General features: G+C 37.4%; 2 protein-coding genes across 3 annotated transcripts; both read left to right on the top strand.

Moving 5' to 3' along the window:
* Positions 1–6,792: 6,792 nt before the first annotated feature.
* Positions 6,793–8,147, top strand: LOC122643426 (receptor kinase-like protein Xa21). 2 transcript variants are annotated; one of them, XM_043837052.1, is made up of 2 exons: positions 6,793–6,881; positions 7,628–8,147. In XM_043837052.1, exons 1-2 carry the CDS (start codon positions 6,836–6,838, stop codon positions 8,017–8,019), a joined length of 438 nt encoding a protein of 145 aa, XP_043692987.1. In that variant the 5' UTR covers positions 6,793–6,835; the 3' UTR covers positions 8,020–8,147. The 2 variants fall into 2 exon arrangements, with proteins under 2 accessions (XP_043692987.1, XP_043692984.1); XM_043837049.1 differs by having other exon boundaries at positions 7,616–8,147.
* A 9,871-nt stretch (positions 8,148–18,018) lies between these two features.
* On the top strand, positions 18,019–20,061 carry LOC122672303 (pentatricopeptide repeat-containing protein At5g48910-like; the record flags this gene model as incomplete). Its single annotated transcript, XM_043869800.1, has 2 exons — positions 18,019–19,026; positions 19,197–20,061. Coding segments are annotated over 2 exons (1,836 nt in total), but the record flags the coding sequence as incomplete, so codon positions are not given.
* Positions 20,062–23,699: the final 3,638 nt, after the last annotated feature.

Raw genomic sequence — 23,699 nt, 5'->3', positions numbered from 1 at the left:
GTTTTTCACTATCTTAGAGAATCTAACCCAATAGAATTACCTATCAAGGGATGCAGCAATTTCAGGAGTTTCGGGATTAGTTACTATTTTTTCTTTTAATATTCAAGAAGAGATTAGAAATGATACTAGATATCGATTAGCAATCAGACACATATTACAGACAAGGAAACATGCCAAGTTAAACATTTGCGCTGTAATTACTTTATTGAATTGAAGTTAAATTGTTGCTCCACTTGGTGCTCCAATGATAGGTAACCTTGAGTTTTAGTGCTAGTTATAGTCCTTTAGTGGATACCCTCCAGTACCTTACGGTTATCAATCGAAATCTGATCTTCTCCTATACTTTTTCTAATGGATAGCGATGGCCAAGCTACACGGTTCTCTTATTCATCCATTCAATAGTTTCCTACTCTAACTCTACCACCTCTAGTTATTATCACATGCGGAAGTTAGATGTCCACAATTTTCTTAATCTCTTTCTTATTTTAGTGGATCTTTATGATCTCACAAGTTGTAACTAAATAGGATTCTAAATCTGTTATTGTAATCCCTTCTATATATATCTCCCATTAGATATATAATTCAATCAATGAAATACGATAATATCAACATAGTATCAGAGCTCTCTTAGCTCCACCGAGCATTCTATCTTCCTCCTTTTTTTTTTCTCTTGCACATCTCCAATGAGTGAGCTTTTCATCAAATCATGGACGATATCACCACTATGGATGCCACCTCACCAGTCCCTTCTCATCCCAATGGAGTCCATCACTATCTCTCTGTTAAGTTCAACTCCACGAATTTTGTTTATTGAAAAACCCAGATTGTTCCATACTTGATTGGTCAGTGCCTCTATGACTACGTCAGTGGCGATAAATCACACCCCCAAGATCCGACTATCGTTGCCAGTTGGAAAGAACAAGATACATCGATCATGAGTCTTTTAATTTCTTCTCTTTGTAGAGGCCCTTCCCTTAGCTGTTGGATGTGAAACAAGTAAGAAAATTTGAGATGCCGTTCATGCCGTCTACAACTCTCCCTCCACTCCACGGATTCTCTCCATCAACTTTGCTCTCCAGAATCTGGTTCACAAGCCTGATGAGTCTGTCACCTAGTTTCTCCATCGCGCTCAGGCTCTCTTTGACGAGCTTGCTGCTGTCGAGAAACCCCTCCCACAAGAGGATTTCAATACACATATCTTTCGATCTATTCGTGAAGAATTCTTACAAATCCTGGGCCTATCTAGTAACTTACTAGAAGGAAGTATTTCAATTTCAATTGGGAGACTTCAAATGCTAAAAGAACTTTATTTAGATGGGAACATAATCACAGGGCTGATATATCCCTTCTTTTATTGGAAACTTGACACTATTGATGCAGCTCTATTTAGGAGATGATCACTTGCAAGGAAAAATACCTTCAAGTTTTAGAAAATGCAAATATTTGTTACACTGGGACCTTTCCAGTAATAGTTTCAATGGTATCAACCCTAGAGAAATATTTGATCTTTCCATGTTAATAGAGCTAAACTTGAGTAGAAATTCTTTCTTTGGTTCTCTACCTTTGGAAGTGGGTCGCCTGACCCATCTTGGAATCCTAGATGTTTCTAAGAACATATTGTTTGGAGAAATCCCTAGTACCCTTGGTGCATAAGCTTAGAGCACCTTTTTATGGAGGGTGAGTTTTTTTTTTTAATGAAATTGTAATCACACAAACCACACACCAATCCCAAAAGGTTAACCGACTTTTAGGACCATGGAATGGCGGATATATACAACACACCACACTCACACACCCGATGTGGGACTAAACCCACACACCAATCCCAAAAGGTTAACCAACTTTTAGGATCGTGGAATGGCGGATATACATAACACACACCACACTCACACACCCGATGTGAGGAGGGTAACTTATTTCAATGATCTATATCATCTTCTCTAAGTTCTCTAAGAGAACTTCAAGATTTAGATCTTTCACATAACAACTTCCCTGGTTTTATCCCCAAATATTTGGATAAATTTAAGTTATTACATAACTTAAATTTATCATTTAATCATTTGGAGGGTGAGGTATCAACAGATAGTCTTTGAAAATTTAAGTGCAATTTTAGTTGTTAGAAACAATAAGCTTTGTGGAGGTATACCAAACTTCATTTGCCAGCATGCCAAACTCAAAAGTAAAAAATAGAAGGAAGGTCTCATGTTATCAAGCTGATAGTCATCATATGTGGTTGTGGGGGCTCTTTGTGTTTGATTTTTATGATAATTTTTTTGATGTTCTACCGGATGAAAAATTAAAAGAAAGAATCCACTTTATTTTGGATAGGAAATCATCATTTTAAAATCTCTTATGCCCAACTCCTTAAAGCTACCGATGGATTTTATTCTACAAATTTGATTGGGGTAGGGAGTTTTGGTTCTATGTACAAAGGAGTTCTCAGTCATGACAAAACTATTGTGCAGTAAAGATCCTCAACATTAGACAAAGAGGTGCTTTCAAGAGTTTCATGGTTGAATGTGAATTTTTAAAAACATCCGGCATCGTAATCTTGTAAGAATCTTAACATCTTGCTCAAGTATAGATTTTGAAGGCAGTGATTTTAAGGCTTTAGTATATGAATTCATATCTAGTGGGAATTTGGAGAGGCGGTTACTATTAGATATTTTTCAATGACGATGTGTGGGCTTGATTAATTATAGGGTCGATCATTGATGGAAATCAAGAAATACAAGGGCTGACATGGCTTGCTACTTATTTTATTGAGATGGACCAGACCGGCTTGGCTCATTGTGGACGTGTGTTAGGGTTTGGGGAGTATTATAAGTACCAATGATGAGGGGTCCCTGCAGTCACTATTCTTTTTTCTCTTTTTTCCACAAGAAAGGGAGTCCTGTGGGAGTCTAGGAGACTGTGACAGATCCCCATCGCGGTTATCCAAGATTATTCGAGGATTCGCAACCATTCTTTGTCGGATCTTTATTATTCTTCGGGGTATTCTTATTTATTCTTCATCAGCATACGTGGTGAAAGGTACACATCTCCCTCATGTTTATTTATTAGTTTCACTGCATTCTAGTTATTCATACAGAGATTTGGGATTGGGTTTTTGATGAAACCCACAGTATTTCTAACAAATGGTATCAGAGCCAGACTGTATGGATCTAGAATCAGTGTTAATGGACAATAAAACATGATTAAAAGGGATTTGAATCGTCGTTTTTATTTTTGATTGAAAAATTTTGGAGATGGGTAGAGTTTTGGTCATTCTTGAGTTTCGGCTGGAATTTTTGGCGGACAAAATTTGAAAATTTTTATATGGGTGCGTAGGGTTCGTCGAGACTATTGTGGCGATATGTGGATCACCGCCACTAGCTGCATCGTCACTCATCGGCTGCAGCGGCGAGTGCATCTCACTCATCGATAGATTTAATTAAAAAAAAGGATATTTCAAAAGGGGAAAGACGTATTAGTTGGTTTTTGGGTAAACATGTCTTACCTTTTGATTAAAAGTTTACTTATTACGTATGATATCTCTAACTAAAAAAAAAAATCTCAGAAAAAAGGGGAAGGAAATCTTGGGAATAGAATCAATTGTTTTTGTTCTGAAACTATTCCGGGATTGTGTTTTTGTTCCCCAAATAGTTTTGGAATGCTTTTCTTGTTCTAGAAACTGTTCCAGAGTGTTTTTTCTTGTTCTGGAATGCTATTTTTGTTCAGATTCCTTTCTGGAATGTCTTTTTGGATCATATTCTGTCCTGGGATGGCCCATTTTATTCGTATTTTCAAAATTTATGTTTTGGGGTACCCTATTTGAATACTTTTGCTGATCTTATAAGACCTGTTAATGACGACTATGCCACCTTCGGACGACATGTGGGGCGAATGGAATATCAGATTGGACTCTAGTTGGTCTTATTTTGTTCGTAATTTCAAGACCTACCTACTAGTACCTGGTTTTAGGACGTTTAATATTTTCATGGACCTATTTTTGGATGATTATGCAACTTTAAGCATATTTGGACTATTTCGGGTTGACCACTACCTCTTTTGATGATGAATGTGCATGTCACAACACATTATGGATGTTTAATGTGTTTATTTCCACTTATATTACTGTAAATCAGGTTGAGAAATTATGAGAGGATAAAATGGTGATCCACCAAAGGTGATGGGATTTCCAGATGTCCAAAGATAGTGTTGCCAAAGATTGATGAGGTGAGAAGCATATAGATTAGAAAAGATAGTAGTCTAAGGGTTCCAGATGTCCAAAGGTGATGGGATTTCTGAAATCTACTAATCTTTTCATGAAAAGACAGTATATCCATCCAAAGATAATATACTCAAAGAATTTGGGATGCGTGGTCTAGGGGTTTTCTTATCATCTAAAGGTGGAGAAAAATTTTTGAAAGTCATCAATATCTCACAGTATTTGCAGTATGAAAAATATTTTGGGTTGCATAACTTAGGGGTTTTTCTTATCACCCAAAGGTGGAGGAAAATTTGTGAAAATTGTTGTCATATCGCGGTATTTGCAATGCAATAAAGATGTGTGCATTTAACTCGAAAAGGCAAGAATGCAATATTGTAAAGGAGCATTGTTGATTGAATTGTTGATTGATGTTTATCATCTAGAATGCATACATATATGCATCTGGTGTGCTGTTGATAAAAAGTATGGAACCACTGATTTTATGGTAATATGCTGATACATGCTTGAATGATAAATGGATACGCGATGGTGAAAAAACATGTTGATTATATTGTACGATATAGAAACCTTGATATTATGATGTTATGTTTCTATATGTTGATGAAAAATTATGGTAATTAACGATTAATTAACGTAGATAATGAACCATGAACGAAATATTCTATCAATAAGGACTGAAATGATGAAAAATTATGTTAAAAATGAATATGTGAATCTGTGGCGTATAATAGGCCTTGAGCCATCTGATGGAAGCCACTTCGGTGGTATGGAATAAAAATATACCGATTGTATAGAATGATCAGGTTAAACACTGAAATAAAATTAAAAAAAAATAATAAAGAGGAGTGAATGAGCGAATAAAATCACAAAATAACGTATTAAAGAAGAAAAAGAAGAACATTGGAAGTGATGACTTAACTGAAAACAAGGAAGTAATCAGTTCAAGTAGTTTGATGGTTTAGATTACTTTATACATAATTTATGGTTTGAATCTTTACCTTCAAACTTAGTTGATTTGGTTTGTTCGTTTCTTTTAATCAGTGGGAGTTCTTCTTTACATAATTGATATGTTTGTTGACTGGGAGTTCTTCTTTACTTGATTGATATGCTTGTTAAGTGAAAAAATTTAGAAGATATATGTTTCGTTTTAATCATGACGCTTCTCTGCTTGATGTGACGAATAACATTTGTCTGCATGCATATGTCGTTTGATGTGTTGAAGGCTAATTTAGCCTAAGGATGTTCGATTGACAATGAACCAAGCCGTTCGACTATTTCTAATCATGGATGTTCGATTGGTGATTAGTCAAGTCGTTCGACTATTTCTAGTCATGGATGTTCGATTGGTGATGAGCCAAGTCGTTCGATTACCTGCGAATATGATGATGTTTAAAGGTAATCTATGATTATGACGATGCTCATGGTACGTTCGAGGACCCACAATGAATGATGATATTTATGTGATCACAGACGTGTACGATATTTTCTGTACAAAATTATCTCAAGGCGATTCATGTTAGTAAGTAAATCTTTGTTTGTAGCTGACAGAAAATTGTATGCCGCATGTTAAGGAGTATTTTCTGTTGTTGCTCGACATTGATATATTTGCTAACTAGATCAAGGTTTAGTAGCATTATAGTTGTATTGAGATTCGATGGCCACATCTGATAATGATGACTTTATAATTAATCTAGCCCAAGTGAAAAATTGTTACACATTTTTTAATAACGATGTGTGGGCTTCATTAATTATCGGATCGATCATTGATGGAAATCAAGAAATACATGGGCTGACGTGGCTTGCTACTTATTTTATTGAAATGGACTAGACCGGCTTGGCCCATTGTGGAAGTGAGTTAGGGTTTGGGGAGTATTATAAATACCAATGATGAGGGGTCCCTGTAGTCACTATTCTCTTTTCTCTTTTCTCCACAAGAAAGGGAGCTCTATGGGAGTCTAGGAGACTGTAGAAGATCCCTATCGCGGTTATCCAAGTTTATTCGAGAATTCAACCGTTCTTTGTCGAATCTTTATTGTTCTTTGGGATATTCTTATTTATTCTTCATCAGCATACGTGGTGAAAGGTACACATCACCCTCATGTTTATTTATTAGTTTCACTGTATTCTAGTTATTCATACAGAGATCTGGGATTGGGATTTTGATAAAACCCACAGTATTTCTAACAGTTACATTCACATGCAAATGACATTCAAGATGACCAAAGGCATTTAAACCTTGGTCAAAGATTGAATATTGCCATTGATATGGCAACAACATTAGATTATCTTCACCACCATTGCCATACGCAGATTATTCATTGTGATCTAAAGCCAAGCAATATTATTCTCAATGATGATTTGATTGCACATTTGGGTGATTTCGCGGAAGAAAGGACTCACCGAGCCGGGGTCACTAACTAATACTAAAATAATAGAAAAGAACTATCTTTTCTGTATACTTTATACTTTTTTCGATTCTATTGCTACTGCGGGCCTTACGCAATCAATCTCATCATATAGATATCCCTTCAACACAACATAGGTCATCAAAATGATCTTGGACGACCCACTAAAGGGATATCAAGAATTCTTTCAAAAGTCACAATTAGATCTCAAAATCACATGAGCTCAATCGGAATAAAGGGGTCTATTGGATACATTGCACCAGGTAATGTACCTCTTTTATTGATCTAGTATAATTTTTTCCTCTTGTTGTGACTGAACTTACCTTAATACCATGGATCTAATATTTCTCTTACATATTCTATCGCAAAACCTTTAGGCATAAATACTATTTCATACACATTTGTGACATCTTTAGCTCCTTCCTACAGAAAAGTAAGTTTAATATCTCAAACTTTTAAACGGTAATAATATAAAAATACTAAAAGGGTATTATGCTTAGATGATATTTTGAGTCTTTTTATTTCTATGCCAAAGTTTTGATTGCATCTTTCCTTACTCTATTCAAATCAAACATTGAATTCCATAGACTACAAATTATGGTTTTCTGAAGAATTATGCATTTAGTCTATGTGTGGGTCTGTAGTTTTTCCTATACGTACATGGATTCATGTGGCCACATGTCAGACTAAAGTCATGAAATCAAATTATTTGGATGTCATGCCATCAAATGTTCTGTTGGATTTAGATCACAACCATAGACATTAGAGGATCCTATGTTCATTTTATGAGCACTATAAGAAAGAACTTGAAGATACTCTAACCTCTCTTGAGAGGCATGTCATGTTATATTATTCTTCAAGTTGAGACCGATAGACTTTACTCCTATTCTTGTTAATTATTCTTCCATGTCATGTTATTATTCCAGTTGAGACCAATAGACTTTACTCCTATGCTTACTAGTTATAGAAGTATTAACCTAAGATGCATAAATTACAGAGCATGGTGTAGGTGCTGATGTTTCAACGCATGGTGATGTCTATAGTTATGGGATTCTCTTGTTACAGATGTTCACAAGGAAGCGGCCTACTCATGAAATATTCAAAGATAACTTTAATCTTCACCGCTGGGTTGAGATGGCTTTACATGATGGAGTAATGGCTATCATCGAGCCATCAATTCTCTCCATAAAAGAAGATGAAGAAGAGGTAGCAACAACTATAAGCAACATCACTGAAACTCAAAGATGCATGAAGAATAGAGTGCAAGAGTGCCTTAATTCAATTATTAGAATTGGAGTTGTCTGCTCAGCTGAATCACCATTGGATTGTATGGACATAAATGATGTGGTCAAAGAGTTACATCGGATCAAGGACATTTATCTTAGAGTTGGCACTCACTGAGGAAGATGAAGTACAATATGGGCTATGAATAGTGTAAGTCGTCATTTCCTTTAAAATATGAGTTTGTTGTACTTGATGTAGTTGAAACTTTTTTTCTTTTGTTTGAGTTAATTATGTTTTTAATCTTAGTAATTTGAAAGCCAACTGCAATTAAATGAGATATTAGTTTTTTAGGTCTATTTTGTACTCTTTTTCTAAATTATTTAATTCATTCTAATCTTTAGTGAAAAAATGGAAGAGGTCAGAAATCAAAATGTTTCATATTGTTTTCAACATGAAGACCTAGGTTTCAGCTAATTATCAATTGGGAAGAGAATTTTATTCTTCATTTTTTCTTTTACCCTCCTTGTCTTTATTTCTTTTCTTTCTTCTTGTTCTTCTTTTAAAGTTATAAATGAATAAAAAACCCTTTAGATAGCCTATTTAGATAAACCATTGGATCTCGTTGAATGAGTAAACGGAATCAGAGGGAATTTTGATCAATGACGTTCAAAAAGTAGAATTGACAGAAATACTCGTTTGATGTGTTTCATCCCCATTAAATATATGGTGTGTAGGGGATTATCTATAGAACATCCATTCTTGAGGATCCAGTCTCCTCTAAACAAGGGTGTTTTCTTTATTTAACACTTTGGAAAGAATGTTTATGAACAAAAGACAACCCCAATTAGTTTTATTAATGTTTGATAACATTATGGTGACCTCTGCTATTATGTCCAATCCAAAGAAAACTGTATTCAATTGAAAGTTTACATAGGCAACATCATCTCTTCACAAAGCTAAATGAGACCCATGTTGCGAGGCTTTTTTTTTTAGCAACATGAAAAATGTAAGAAATTTCTTTTTATCTCATGATATGAGAATGCTCTTATTTTTTTTTTTTTAAGGCTAGATTTGTCTCCTATGGACGTTTACAAGCTAGACAACTGAAAGTATAAAGACAGAATGAAGGCAGCTAATACATTGGCTACAACAAGAAGAATTCCAATACTAACCATGGGATCATTTTCCTCTTTATTGGATATCAAGGAGTAACCTAGAATATACATGAGGGTGTTTTTTGGTATGTGCCATGAGAAAATAATTGGGAGGCTCAAAGCATTATGTTTTAGCTACTATAATATTTGTGAAGGGAGTGTCAGTTGTAGATATAGCTTGTCAAGTGTGCATTTGTTTTTAATATCCTATAAGGTAACTGTTGTAGTCAGAGTTTAATCTATATAATGTATGTGTCCTAGTGTTGTAGTAGTAGTATATATTCAATGCATTCTTGTTTTTTTATTAAAATAAATCCATACATAAAAAGAACTATATCTGTCAAGTTTCTTCACAAACCATCTTGTTTGTAGGATATTTTCCTCCACTTTGAAGAAAAAATTTGGCCAGTCCTCCTTCCTCTCCTTTTTTTATATTGTGATCCCATCCTTGGTGGTGGGATTCTCTTTGCCACGTAGTTTCCAAAATTGTGTGTAACTCTAATTTGGTGGTGAATAGAATCTTTTCAATTGTCAACATTCCTACTTCTGAAGAAAGAAGAGGTAGAATCTAAAAGAGATTTCAATCTCTTTAGTTATGACCAAATATATAATCTAATTATACTTTATTTATTGTCATAAATAAAAATTGTCATACACAATTAAACTCTTAATTTGCATAATGTGACCTTCTACTTTTTTAATATCTCATAATGAACTACAAAGAATGTAAATAAATGCTGTCAAACCCCAATTCATTGTACGTGTCTGTTATAGAGACTCTATGATCTTGATTAGACATCGTAAAACATTTAAAAATAAAATTTAACACATAATTATTATTTTTAATATTAAAAAATAATTTTGTAAACGACTTACAAAAATGATATTGGTACCAGATTTTTGTCCAATCAATCATAGGCTTTCTCTCTCCTTGATATTCCTGAATCAACAGTAGTGGATTCCACATTGAGCTAGCATCTCTTTTATAACAATGTGGGACCACGTATCCAATGTACCGATATATAGTTCGTAGGACGTCAACCATTGGCTTACCAAAATAAGTGATACAACATTGCAACAAATAGAATCTCTCAAGTCAAAGGTTAAAATTATAGGTTCAAATCTCATCCTCTCACAACTGGCAGTAACACATGCGAGATTTTTATCGGATTTTTTTTCTATACACACAATATGTGTACTCACATTTATGTACCGAAAATGCATTTCTAATAACATACATTGTGACGATCATATGAACAGGATGCCCCGATCTTGTACTTACTCGAGAACTGTTTTGGGTGAAAATCCATGGGACAACTTATGAGCCCAAAAGAAATATGTCATGCGTAAATAAAATAGACTCTTTATTAACATAAATTGGGTCTGATGGACACATATCCAACAGAAGCGTGATTCCCAAGCCATTTGTTCCTTTTTTTATGTTTGTGTCCCCATTTGAGGTCTCATCTATCCATCTTTCATTCCTTTCGATCCCTCAACGCTTTGTCTACGTTTTGAGAGTCCTGAATCCATTATCCCACCCTCTTATACCTCCGTTTTCTCACTACACTCTCTTTGATAGTCCCTATTATACCCATATTGTACCGTCCGTTTACCCGAGTAGCGTACAATAGGCTCATGAAATCCTCAGCGACCCTATTACTCTGCCCGAAATTTGAGTCAGAAAGGCCTTCATTACAATCGTTATTCTATTTGAGATTCAAGTTATGTGAAGCAAACCTATTGTTCGTCTTCATCTAAGCTATGGGACATCATCACATTTTGTATTTCTGGTATTTATTTTTACTTTGTTGATTTCACCGTAGGTATACATCTTTCTCATTTTTATCATTTTGGTGTGATGTAGACAATTAAAGTAGCTTGCATTAGTATAAATAGTAAACTTTATTTATAAAAAGGGAAAATTATGCGTACACACCCCCTGTACTTTGCCTAAAGTAATAATAAATCCAAAGTTTCCAAAAAAATAGCTTGTACACCCCCTCATTTTTTAAACAAAAAAACATAAAAGTAACAGTCTGTTAGAAACTCAGTGTTAAGTGATGACGGGGATATACTTTGGACATGAAATGACTCTTATACCCTTACATAACACCCTTAACAAACCAATGGTCATCGTCTTCCCCAAACCTCACCCATCATCCCTGTCTTCGTGCGAAGAAGAGGCAAACCAGCCAATGGTTTGAAGAATACTCCGGCAACACTCCGACAAGCAATAGACCTAGATCATTGAGCAACACAGGAAGAGGAGAAGGGTTAATGGAGTGTTGGGTGATTAGACCATTGGTGACTTCATCGACGTTCTGCTCGACTTAGAGAAGGAGGATAGTAGCTTCAGTAATTCAGACCTAATTGATGTTCTTTGGGTTAGTCTTCTTATCCTTCCCTCTTCCCTAACTGCTTTCCTTTTAATCATTTTGTATAATACTTTGCTTCCTGTTCAATTTCTTTCTGAAGTTCAATTTTGTTGGTCTATTGAGAGTAGTGGAAATGTGTTGTCATTGTTGGCAACCAGGTGCAAACAAGTTCATAGATGTTTTGGGAGGTTCTGGAAGTGTTCAGGGGCATTTTAGTCCTCTTATATCTCTCAGGGACAGTATGATAATTTGGTGCAGCTAATATGCAAGTGGCAGTACTTATTGAGATGATGGTAGTGTGTTGGTAAGTGTTTGTGTTTATTTTTTCTTATTTAGAGGAGAGAGAAAGCGAAGAGAGAAAATGGGTGGTGGGCCCCACACACTATGAACCTCACAAAGGGTGGCTAACATGGCTGAGGTGGCAACCAAGTGGTTGGGCAGTGAAATGGTTGAGGTGTTGTGGCCTGGTAATGGTCTAGGCAAATGGAATTAAAAAGATAGAGCATGTGCTGCATTTTGGAGAACATAACATAAAAGCCTCTCACATACTTAGTCAAATTTTGGCAAAGTTTTTCAAGTGAGCATTCTGTCTGTGTTTGTTATACAGGGATTAATGTGATTTAATTATGAAAATTGGAAGGGTGTGAAAAAAGGTTAAAATGAGAGGGAGTGTCATTGAGAATAGCCTAAATCAAAGGAGGGACCTCGGTGCAAATAATAAAACTTGTCGAATTATGGAAAGAGTTTTTTTTTTTTTTTTTTTTTTTTTTTGAGATTCCAAACGCTGGAGGCCGGTTGAAAACTAAGGGCAGTGCATCATGTGCGACCCTGCGCATTTGAAAGTCACAAATATGATATTAAAGCAATTTATGGATCATTGTATCCATGTAGCATTTGTGAGGTTATGCAGCCTTTGAGATTCGAAAAGGAGGGTTCTCGTTTGCCATATCCTAAGGCATTCTATTTGAATTCACATCCAAGGGACTATGTGCCCTTCATGCCATAACCGACCAAGGCAGACAAGATGGAGGGATGTGAGTGATTTGCGTTGTATGATCCCCTAAGAATCCGAAACGTGGCAGTTGCTTTTTGAAAGCAACTTTATTGATAACTGTATTGATGTAGCGTGCATGTATGATGCACCCCCTAGAGATTCTATTCTTAGAGCTTCCGTTGGCAGAATTGTTTTCAAGACTGACGCTATCAATCTGACAGTCTGGTGCAAATGCGACACCATTTACGCTGCAACGTTTTTTTATCAAAATCCATTGGTTGTTAGATCATCTGAAGATTGTGCATCCATGTAGTCCATGTCTACGGTACAGCGCCTGGAGTCGGTAAACTTGCATAAAAGATTCTAAATGGAATTTTTCTACTAGCCGGACTTTGAAACTCCATATCTAGGCCGTCTGATGTTCTGTTTGTGGCGATCCACCTATCAAAATGTTCACAAAATTACCCTTTTTGTCCCTGCATCAATAGAACACACTGATGAAGCACAAAAATAGGAAAAAAAAGTGAAAGGGAAGTTTTCACCTTTGTGTGCTCAAGCATTGAAGACCTCCACCCACCTCCTTGGTTGTTTGTAGACACCATTAGAGCTCCAGTAATGGTGGATGAGCTGTATTTGAGTATTCTGGTGATGCCTTGACCATGTTTTGGTGAAGAAATATAAGAAGAAATAGAAGAAGAGAGCGTGTGTGTGCTTGTATGGAGATGCATTGAATCTCATACCTAACCATTCCACTTGCATTCACGGTTTTATTGAAGGTCCTTTGAATGGTAGGAAAACTTTTTACCAAAAAGGAAAAAAAAAAACGAATGGCGGGAAAGCTACATTGAAGAAATTATGAGGTTTATGTAATGGAAGGAGAAGAAAGAAAAAGAAAATGAAGAAGAAGAGTGTGCAAGGGATTATTCACTGCCAGGAGATCCCTGTGAAGGTCCACCACAACCACGGAATCTTCTCAGAAGTCCAATTGCTGTCACGAAGCTTCTCAGGATACCAAACATCATTGACTCACAATATGAGCTTTTCTTTAACATTGGCTTTGTCCTTGTTTCTATTGTATCCATTGCATGCTAATATTAGGGTGCAACATGTTGTAAACCTAGACTAGCCTGAGCTTCACTGTAGGACATTGTTATAAGTCCAATTATTTTTGTTGAGTTGTCCAGTTGAATCTAGATACAGTTAGGGTAACACCCTAGCCTCTGTATATCAGGGGTTGAAGCAGGGAAGGTGTCTGGTGTCATTGTTGTGACTGAAACATCATTGGGGTTGATTTCCCTTGCTCCTGAATATCAAGAGTGGAAGCAAGTAGTGTAGGGCCTAGACTATGGTTACAGTTAAAATTTGAGTATTGAGTAAATACTGAGGTCAATGTGACCACTACTCCGTGTATATAGGTAACTTGTCGAAGCACGTACATCTGGGTGTTGTGGATGTCTATTATTTGTGTATCTTGTATTGTATATTGGAGTGCTTGCTTGCAGGATGGACATGCAACCCTTGGTAGGCCTGACCCCTTTTGGTTGAAGGTGAGAGTGCATGCGAACTGTAATCGATAATTACGGAATTTTGGCCGATGGTGTTAATAGGTGCCAACATTACAATGATAGTACAAGGATAATTGAGTGCCCTGTGAATGGTAATTGTACACAGTGCAAGCTTTAACTCTTAGCAACATTGTGTTTCAGTTCTGAGCAGCAGTGTGTATGATATGAATGCCTATAGTTTGTCAGCAGTTCTAGTTGGTTGGGGAACACCAAGGGTGAGTTTAGAAGTTTGCAACGAAAAATTTGGGAGAATTATAGACACTAATTCACACCCCCCCCCCTCTCACCACAACCTGGGAACATCACATTTTTTTTCCTCTCTTTCTTGCCTTAGTAACAGCTGAAAATTCTTAATTTTTTTTATGAGAAAAAGATACATATATAGTATAAAATAATAAAAAAGATTACATCTATTCTTGACAGCTTTATAGGCTAGCTATTTAGTGTAGACAAGTAGTCTATCATAGTTACACCGAAATTTAAAAGTGGTAAAGGTACTAGTAAGATCTGCCAATTTAAAAAACCTATCGATAAGCTGCCAGGGGACTATAGTATGAGCATTGGGATGTAGAAGGATCGTGATATCTCTATTGCGCCACACCAAATTTCTTTAGGAGTGAGGTTCATTTGTAGACAAATTACCATCCTTCTACAATATTATGGAGTTCAGCCTCCATGTCATCTTTTGTTTGTAAGAAACCTGCATTAATTGGAGCATCCTGTCTAGCTAACAAAAAGCAAAAAGTCCATCTTGTTAATCCTAATGCTAGTATTAGGGTGTTGTATGTTGTAGACCTAGACTAACCTAAGATTCACTGTAGAGCATTTTTATAAGCCCAATTATCTTTGTTTAGTTGTCCAATTGAATCTAGACATAGTGGGGGTAACACCTTTGCCTCTGCATATCAGGGTGTGAAGCAGGCAAAAGGTCCTTCCTACAAGCCATTATTTCGTTCGTGTACGAATAGCGAAAGGTTCTTCCTACAAATCGTCATTCTGTCCAAAGAGCCCATGACGATCCATCCATCCGTCTCCACCTGAGCCGTGGGATATCACATATTTTGCAGTTGTTACATTTTTCATTCATTTCTTTTATTTCTTGACAGATATTTGTCTCTTTTCTTTTTATTATTTTTGACATAATGTAGACCATTAAAGTAATTCATTTTAATGTATATAGTAAATGATTTTTTCTTTTCTTTGTCATGTTTAGTGCATCATAATCTAGCATTGCACATTGGTATATGACATATTATTAAGGGAGAATTTTCGAAATCTTGCATCTAATAGAACGACCGGTTTTAACCGAGTGAGATGGGATGCTAATACCTTATCATACCTGTAACCTAACTCCTTACCGATTCTCTGACTAGACCATATGGAATCACGTAGCCCATTTTCACTCATACCGGATAGGACTACACCCATTAGGTCCTAGGCCCTAATGCTAGGTAACGACTATTTTTTTATGACGCATGATCCCAATCTCCATGATAATGTATCAAATGGTATGAGATAATCCATGAAAGGCAAATCCTATGGCCATAAGGCCGAGGAAACCCTCTCTGAGGACCGCGGTACTTATAGATTAGACTAAGGGCATCTGGGTTTCTGGTCCACTTGGAATGAGAATGGAGCATCTCTCTACTCCCTCAATCACTCATCTTTGTGCATCTCTCCTTGGCTCGAAAGCCTTTGACAAACAATCTTTAATTTGTTTTTTTTTTTTTTTTCTATTTTTATTTTGACCAGTTTTTTTTTTGGTCTGTAAGAAACAAAATCATCCTTTGCTCTGCTAAGGCAAACCCTATGCTGATTATTCGAGATCTGATGAATTGATTATTTGATATGAATATTCATCCTCCAACAAAGCAAATAGCTATGTTAGCTTCTACACAACACACACACGTTCCACTGTTTATATCAATTCCTACTAACCTTAAAATAAAATTCCCTGGTTTAATTGGTGCAGGAATAAATGAACCAGACTCTAACATAACCAGTTGGACTTTTAATATTTTGATAGATGGACATAGTATATTACAGATGCAGGTAGACTCCAAACTAAGAATGCACAGGAAGCAGAACTTTTTGGAATTTTACAAGGATGGAGAAAAGCAAAGAAATTGAATATTAGGATCAATGAAGTATGGTTTTGCAATAAAAACCTTTGTAATTTATTCAAACAAACAAATTCTCTATGCTTCCTTTGGAATCTTGTTGATAACTATATATAATTAACTGAAGAAATTGATAACTTCACCTTTGTTATATTTAAATGTTGTAACGATAGAAGTTACAACACTTCTATCTGCGTGCAATCTTTTGTCTTCTAAAATATTTTCTTTCTCATAAAAGAAAAAGATAAAAACATATGATGAAACTATTTGGTAAGAGCCCAATGAGTTCAAGCCTGAACGATTCATGGAGGACTAGGGTCTTGCTACTGTTCAGATATGGTTGGCTCAGTTGCTTCAGAACTTCAAATGGGTTCCTTTTGATAATGGTGTTGACATGTCTGAATGCCTCAAGCTCTCTCGTGAGGAGAAGAATCCGTTGGTTTATGCTGCTGTTCCAAGGAATGCTTGATGCTAGGTTGTGGTTTTTTGATTAAGTCACCAAATGTCTTATCACCCAACACTCCATTAACCCTTCTCTTCCTATGCTGCTCAATGATCTAGGTCTACTGCTTGGTGGAGTGTTGCCGGACTATTCTTCAAACTATTGGCTGGTTCGCCTCTTCTTCGCATTGAGAGAGGGATGATGGGTAAAGATGTAAACAGATCGAATTTGGTTAGATCGTGGCATATTCGTATTTGATTATATTTGAAATGCGGATAATATTCTATTAGTTTTCAGACGGATTCGGATAGTTTCCGGATAGTAATATTTTGAATATGGATTCTCCTAAATGTATATGAATACGGGTCAAATACGAATTTTTGACTATTTGATGACATCTTTACCATTTTGTTGATGAGGGTTAGGGTTGAGACTGAGAGATAGTAAGTACCCTTTCTTCTACTATTTTTAGTGTTTGATTTTCTTAGGTTTTTTACTTTTGATTTTATCTTGTATTTATTTTATAGATATGTGATTCCATGTATCACAATGTATAAACAATAATATAAATCAATAAAAATTCTAAAAAAGGAGTCACATTATCTTAACTTATAAAATTATAAAAATAAGAAAATAAAATCCAATAAAGTAACTTAATCGGATAGACGGACACATATATATTTTAGATATTTTATTATCGTCGGATTTCTAAACGAATTGGATAATAATCGGTCGAATAGGGGGATTATCATATTCATATCTAATTCGTTTTCGAACGGATTCGAATTCTCCTAAACGGATACAAACACGGATCCAATACGAATTTTCAAATATCCGTTGATATCCTTAATGATGGGTGAGGTTTGGTAAAGATGATGGTCATTGGTTTATTAAGGGTGTTAAAAAAGGGTAAAAATGTCATTTCATGTCCAAAGTATTGGTGTCGTATTGTGTGCGGGTTTCGTTGAATAGTGATATCACATTACTCATACCCTTTGATGTTATCAGCATTATCAAAATTTGAAGGTAAAATGGTAATTTAGATCCTCTGCTGCCGCCTGCCCATGCGTTCGACATGTGACCTCACAGAGGCAAGGTGTGGATCCCACATGGACCCCACCTGGGTAGGGTGCTCGGGCAGTGGGTAAGGTGGTCATTTTGCCCCTGCCTGTGTGAGGCCGCACACGGGCAGGCACCAGTAGAGGATCAAAATCTGTAAAATGGTCCGATCCAGCCCGATTTGACTGATCCGTATCAGTATCGGATGAGTACGAATTTGGACGGCAGGGATCAGGAAAACCTTTCCTGACTTTCCAATTCTTGAAACCCTGCACGGTGCACTACACAACCTACTTCTGAAAACTCTCCTCTATTCCCCCATTAATCTTTCTCTCTCTGGTATATTTCTTCTTTCCCATCGCCCTCTCTATCAATGGGTTTCTGCCGCTCGTTACTAATGGAGTGCGCGGTCCCCATCTAATCGCACAAGTCTACCTGTCTACGTATGGCACAGTCGTGTATGAGATTTCAACATCAGCGTAACGAGAACCAAACACTTCTCTCTCCCCACCAGAAGAGAGCCACAGGAGGAAGAAGAAGAAGAAGACGAAGAGCTGGAAGAAGCAGAAGAAAACTTGGTTTCTCTGGTTCAAAAATGTCCCAACATGAGAGTTCTACGCCAGATCCACGCTCATGTGCTTACTTATGCCCTCCCCTTCTCCTCCCTGTCTTTCCTACTTAGCAAAATCGTCGGCTTTTGTGCACTCTCGCCTCTTGGGGATATCGATCATGCCCGGCGCGTATTCCATCGGATTCGGAACCCAAACATATTCTGCTGGAACTCTATGATTAGGGGTTCTTCCCTAGTCGAAACCCCATCTAAAGAACCTTTCTTTTTCTACCGAAAATTGGTTAAGAGGTGTTATCCGAACCCCAACAGTTTCACTCTAGCTTTTGTTCTAAAGGCCTGTGCAATCGTCTCTGCTCTCAATGAAGGTCTTCAGATCCATTCACATGCCCTGAGGACGGGGCTCTCCTCAAGCCAGTTCGTGCAGACCGCACTGGTTAATTTGTATTCGAAATGCGAGGAGATTGGTTCTGCTAGACGCGTCTTTGATGAGATTCCAGAGAAAAATTTGATCGCTTGGAGCACAATGATTAGTGGTTACGCTAGAACTGGGTTGGTTAATGAGGCCTTGAGCTTGTTTAGGGGAATGCAGAAGGTCGAGATTAATCCGGATGAGGTTACGCTGGTTAGTGTCGTTTCAGCCTGCGCCACAGCTGGGGCGCTGGACCTGGGCGAATGGGTTCATGCGTTTATCGATAAACACTTCATCAATGTTGATCTCGAGCTCGGTACTGCACTTGTCAATATGTATGCTAAATGCGGATGTATTGAAAGAGCACGCAAACTGTTTGATGAGATGCCTATTAAGGATACGAAAGCTTGGAGCTCCATGATCGTTGGGTTGGCCATCCACGGGCTTGCTGACGATGCACTCGACATCTTCTCTAGGATGGAAGAAGCCAAGGTAGCATCGTGGAATCCTTTGTTTCAATTCCACCACCCCCCCCCCCCTCTACTTCTCCTTTTTTATCTTAGCTTTTATCTAGTGTTAAGTTAATAGGGGTTTAAATGATACTGAGATTACTCGATAGGCAAAGATTTGAGATTTCTTCTTTTAAAATATCTGCTTTTCAGGTGAAACCTAATCATGTAACCTTCATTGGAGTGCTGTCCGCTTGTGCCCATAGTGGGCTGGTAACAGAGGGCCAAAGATATTGGTCGACCATGCTTGAGACTGGAATTGAACCTTCAATGGAGCACTATGGTTGCATGGTCGACCTACTTTGCCGAGCTGGTCTCATTGAAGATGCTTACACGTTTGTTCAGACTATGCCTATCCAACCTAATGCAGTAATATGGAGGACTTTAATTGTGGGTTGCAAGAAGACTGGAATATTGGATAGAGGGGAGATTATTGCTGAGAAGCTTCTAGAACTGGAGCCACTCAATGGGGAGAATTATATTCTAATTTCCAACATGTTGGCATCAAGGTCACAGTGGGAAAAGGTGAGCCACATGAGGAAGAAGATGAAAGAGATTGGTGTGAAGCCAATCACAGGTTGCAGCTCAATTGAGGTTGATGGTTTTGTACATGAGTTTGTCATTGGTGATGGGTCTCACCCTGAGATCAATGAGATAAACAACATATTGAGGGATATATCTGATCGGGTCCGTCATGCTGGACACCAGGCATGGACCTCAGCTGTTCTTCATGATGTAGATGAGGATGAGAAGGAGAGTGCTCTTTTTGAGCACAGTGAAAGGCTTGCAATTGCTTTTGGACTTTTGAAAACCAAGGCACCAGCAGCAATTCGGGTAGTAAAGAACCTCAGGGTTTGTGATGATTGCCATGAGGTGACCAAAATTATCAGCAAACTCTACAAGCGCGAGATCATTGTCAGAGACCGAGTCCGGTTCCACAGATTCATTGATGGAACTTGCTCCTGCAGGGATTACTGGTGATCATGGACCCCCTCAATATATTTTTTGCACTTCTTAACAATCATTTGTTGTGAGGTGAATGCGTTAGCAGATGCAGATTCGGAGACATCAAGATCAAGATCACATTTGTTTTCCATATTACTAATTTCCCTCCCTTGCAAGTTCTTTGAATCTTCAACAGAATAATCTCAAGCTGTGGAGAATTACTTAGATTGCCATACCAGGGGAAAGACAAAAATAGATTGAATTTTATGGAGCATCTGAGGAACTTGGTTCTAGCCCACATCGAAGGCAAACCGTGACGAATGACATGTTAGGTTGAGAAAGATACATGGATAGTGGAATTGAGGAAAAGCCTCATCCATTGCTGCTTAATTATTAAATTAGCCTGTGATGTAAATGGAATGTTCTTTTTAATTGCTCTGATAACTGAGATGAAGCCTGATTTTTCATTAACACTATTTTTTCTTCTTTGAAGGACCTTCTGAAAATTCTGAATTATTGACCATTAAGGGCCGAGTACTGGGTTTTAAGCCTGTAACTGATAACTTTATATTTTTATCTTTTTTCTTTCTTTACTGTGTTAAATCCATACGCAGTTTTCAGCATGAAGATTGGCAACCTTGTTGGTACTTTATTCTTTATTGTTCAGGTGTAATTGCTGTAAGGAAAATGCTTAGTGCCGCTTCATTGGTTGGGTACTCCCCCAAGAAAAAGAGAATCATTGTTCTTCTAACAATAAGTTGGATTGGAGGAACTGATATATTTCTGAAGTTAGTTCCTTGATTCTTTGAATTTTGAATCTTCTATTATTCTGCTAAGTCGAATTCAGTATTGTTGGATGCCCGGACAAAAAGCACCTATACTCACTCGTAAGATTCAAGTTCTTCTGGACTTTGCTTGGTATGTCAAAAGAATTTCTTCACAAAATGAAAAAGAGAGTGGTGAGGGTTGTATCCAGGAATAAAATAGATTGACGAGGCTAAAGAACACAAAAGCCTAAGAAAACAAAATCAAACTAAGGTTCAAGTGTTTTTTTTTTCTGATTCCTGCCCCAAAACTTTTGGTTTTCCTCTTCCTGTCATCTCTCTTTCTCTCTCCTGATATATATATATTTTTTAATTTTTTGGTAAATCTCTCTCCAACTTGCCCCGCATATGCTCATCATGCACATGTATATGCACAGGCAGACACCAAAGAGGTTACGTTTGTTGGATGTTCTAATCAAAGAGGAGGAGATGAGACAGGAACAAAATCTATGTTAAGATGGTGGATATTCTAGCAGGTTGATTGAATAGTTGAAACTCGAAACCCAACTCTTCATATCGACGTGTACTGTAGTAGTCATCCACTAATCCCTCGGATCTGTTTGATGACTTTGATCTCCTGAAGCAGGAGTCATGAAGATTTTCCTCTGTTCCAAAACCTTCTTGCTTCCTGCTCTCATCACTAAGTGGGCTATGTGACAACACAAATTTCCATCATATTTTTCTTGGTACCGGGAATTCAAATATAAAATTGTTTGTTGAGGGTAACTTGCAGTATTTTGGGCAGAATCAATTGAAGTAAAAAATCTCCAAATGTTAAAACTTGCTCCCTCCTGAGTTTCTTCTTAGAGCACCGAAATTGATGTACCTGGTAATATCTGTTTGGCCAAAATCCAGTTTGGGGTTGGTCTTCTTCTTCTGATACTAACATAAGTCAGGCTAACTGTTCATTTCAAAAGTGAATTGCAAGTTTTGTCTTGATCTCGGCTTATCAGACAACCCCTCCCCCTGACTTAGATTATCTTTGAACTATGGAACAGTTTCCATGTCCCTGCATATTTCTGAGCAGTATTTTTCCACTGAAATCCACAGTAAGAAAGCAACTCAACTTACTGCGCTATGGTGTTGTGGCCAAGTATGCACATCCAGATTTGCACATTAACTGTGTTTTCTGCCCCCGTTGGGTGAATCCCCTGCTCTCACCATATTGTAAGACATATTCATAGCGCGAGATCTACTGATTTACCTCCCAATTTGTTTTTTGTCATGATGCATATGGTTTTGTAACCATTGTGAATGTGGAGAATTTTGCATCCAGGTTTTCCTTTGACCTTGTTGTGGCAGAAAGAGCCATCCAATTGAGCTACTAATCTTCTTCTTTACTGCTGCTCACTAAGAGTTATTGTGTTCGCCTTCTCCTTCCCCGGACCCAGATTGATTTCCTTGTTTTCCTAATTCCTAATTCCATTAATGGCTACCTTTGCGCCTGCAAAAGTACTTGTAAAACCATTTGTTATGATCCTGTTATCAAATTGTAACTCTTCTAGTGAATTGCATATTTCATTTCGTCTCCAAGAATGAGTTTCTTATATGTTTTGTTTGATAGATTCCTACCATTCTATACGAAGTTGTACAAAGATGGAACGAAACTAGTAAATTAAAGTTGGTTGACATATATACCTGAAATGAGCCATGGTCGAGGTTCAGCATTTCAATCCAAACAAGAAACGCCAAGAATTGTACCAGCCACACAGATGGATGAGAGCCTCTCATCCCCGTATCCAGCCATATCTACGAAGTCCTGATGAGTAAACACTTCCAATAATGGCCGCTCTCTGGCAGCAGTAGAAGGTTTTATGCCTACAGTGATAAGGAAAACCACAAGACTAAATGTCATAGAGCAACCCAACGTGCTCATTTTGGCTTCAGAATGTATTCTGAAGTGAGAAAAATAGAGAAGAACTGGGTTTCTGAATAAGAGATATCACAAGCTGGTCTAAACAAGCTTCTGATTTAGTCATTTTGATGGCAGTTCTCTGATATATATGTTGAATTTTGCAATCACCGTCGATTTCAACCATGTGTGCTTGATGTTGTGCCCGGGCCAATGGAGGAAGCAAATAAAGCAAAAAATAGATGAGAGCTTCTAGACTTTTTAAAAGTTACAACATTTAAGAGTACTTCTGCCAACACAGTAGCTTAGAGATGCACAGCCTCATAAGTAGAGCTTCCCTCTGTGTTGTCCCACCATTCTCTTCCACTTTGAAAATTTCTTATCCATACTTGGCAAATTGGGCCTTTCTCCTCTCCTCCTCTCCTCCTACTACAACTGCTACGCTTCATCAAAAGAGGTCAATGTAAGGACCTTATCCTAATGCAGAAAGAACAATCATGGATAAGATCCTTCAATGTGCAACCCAAAGTAACGTAAAGTGAAAACAAAGATATTCAGCTAATGCAGGCCGAATTCGGATGACCCAGATGAGTTTGATTCCTACTGACAGTCTCAGCCTTCTGTGCCAACCGAGGGCTATAGATGCCGGGAGATTGTCTAACAACATGCTTCACTGTTGGCAATGTTGAGGCAGATCATTTCATGCAACCAAATGTTTCGTTTTGTTCTGTCCTTATTGAGTGATTCATGAAATAACAAAAGTAAAGTAAAATCCTAGCCTTTGGGGTGCCTTCTTTGCTTCAGTGCTTTATGAGTTGTGGTGGAAGTACAGACTACAGAGGGAGGGATTGCAATCCAATCAAGCATGTATTTCTATTTATTCAAAATGATAGTAGAAACTCTAGGATTTCCACATCCTTTATGACAAAGAATTTGCTGTGCTACCAAGTTTTCCCTGTATACACAGTTACACACCAAAATAGCACCTTGCTACCATTACATTCTTAAATATGGAAGCTTTACGTGCACATACGA

Source organism: Telopea speciosissima, chromosome 1, assembly GCF_018873765.1.
Source record: "Telopea speciosissima isolate NSW1024214 ecotype Mountain lineage chromosome 1, Tspe_v1, whole genome shotgun sequence".
In the NCBI taxonomy this organism is placed as follows: Eukaryota; Viridiplantae; Streptophyta; class Magnoliopsida; order Proteales; family Proteaceae; genus Telopea; species Telopea speciosissima.
This window is presented reverse-complemented; position numbering and strand designations above follow the sequence as displayed.

Coding starts and splice junctions, on each gene's coding strand:
- LOC122643426 (XM_043837049.1), top strand. CDS start 6,836: ATGAGCTCAATCGGAATAAAGGGGTCTATTGGATACATTGCACCAG. Junction 6,882..7,615: donor TATTGGATACATTGCACCAG/GTAATGTACCTC, acceptor CATAAATTACAG/AGCATGGTGTAGGTGCTGAT.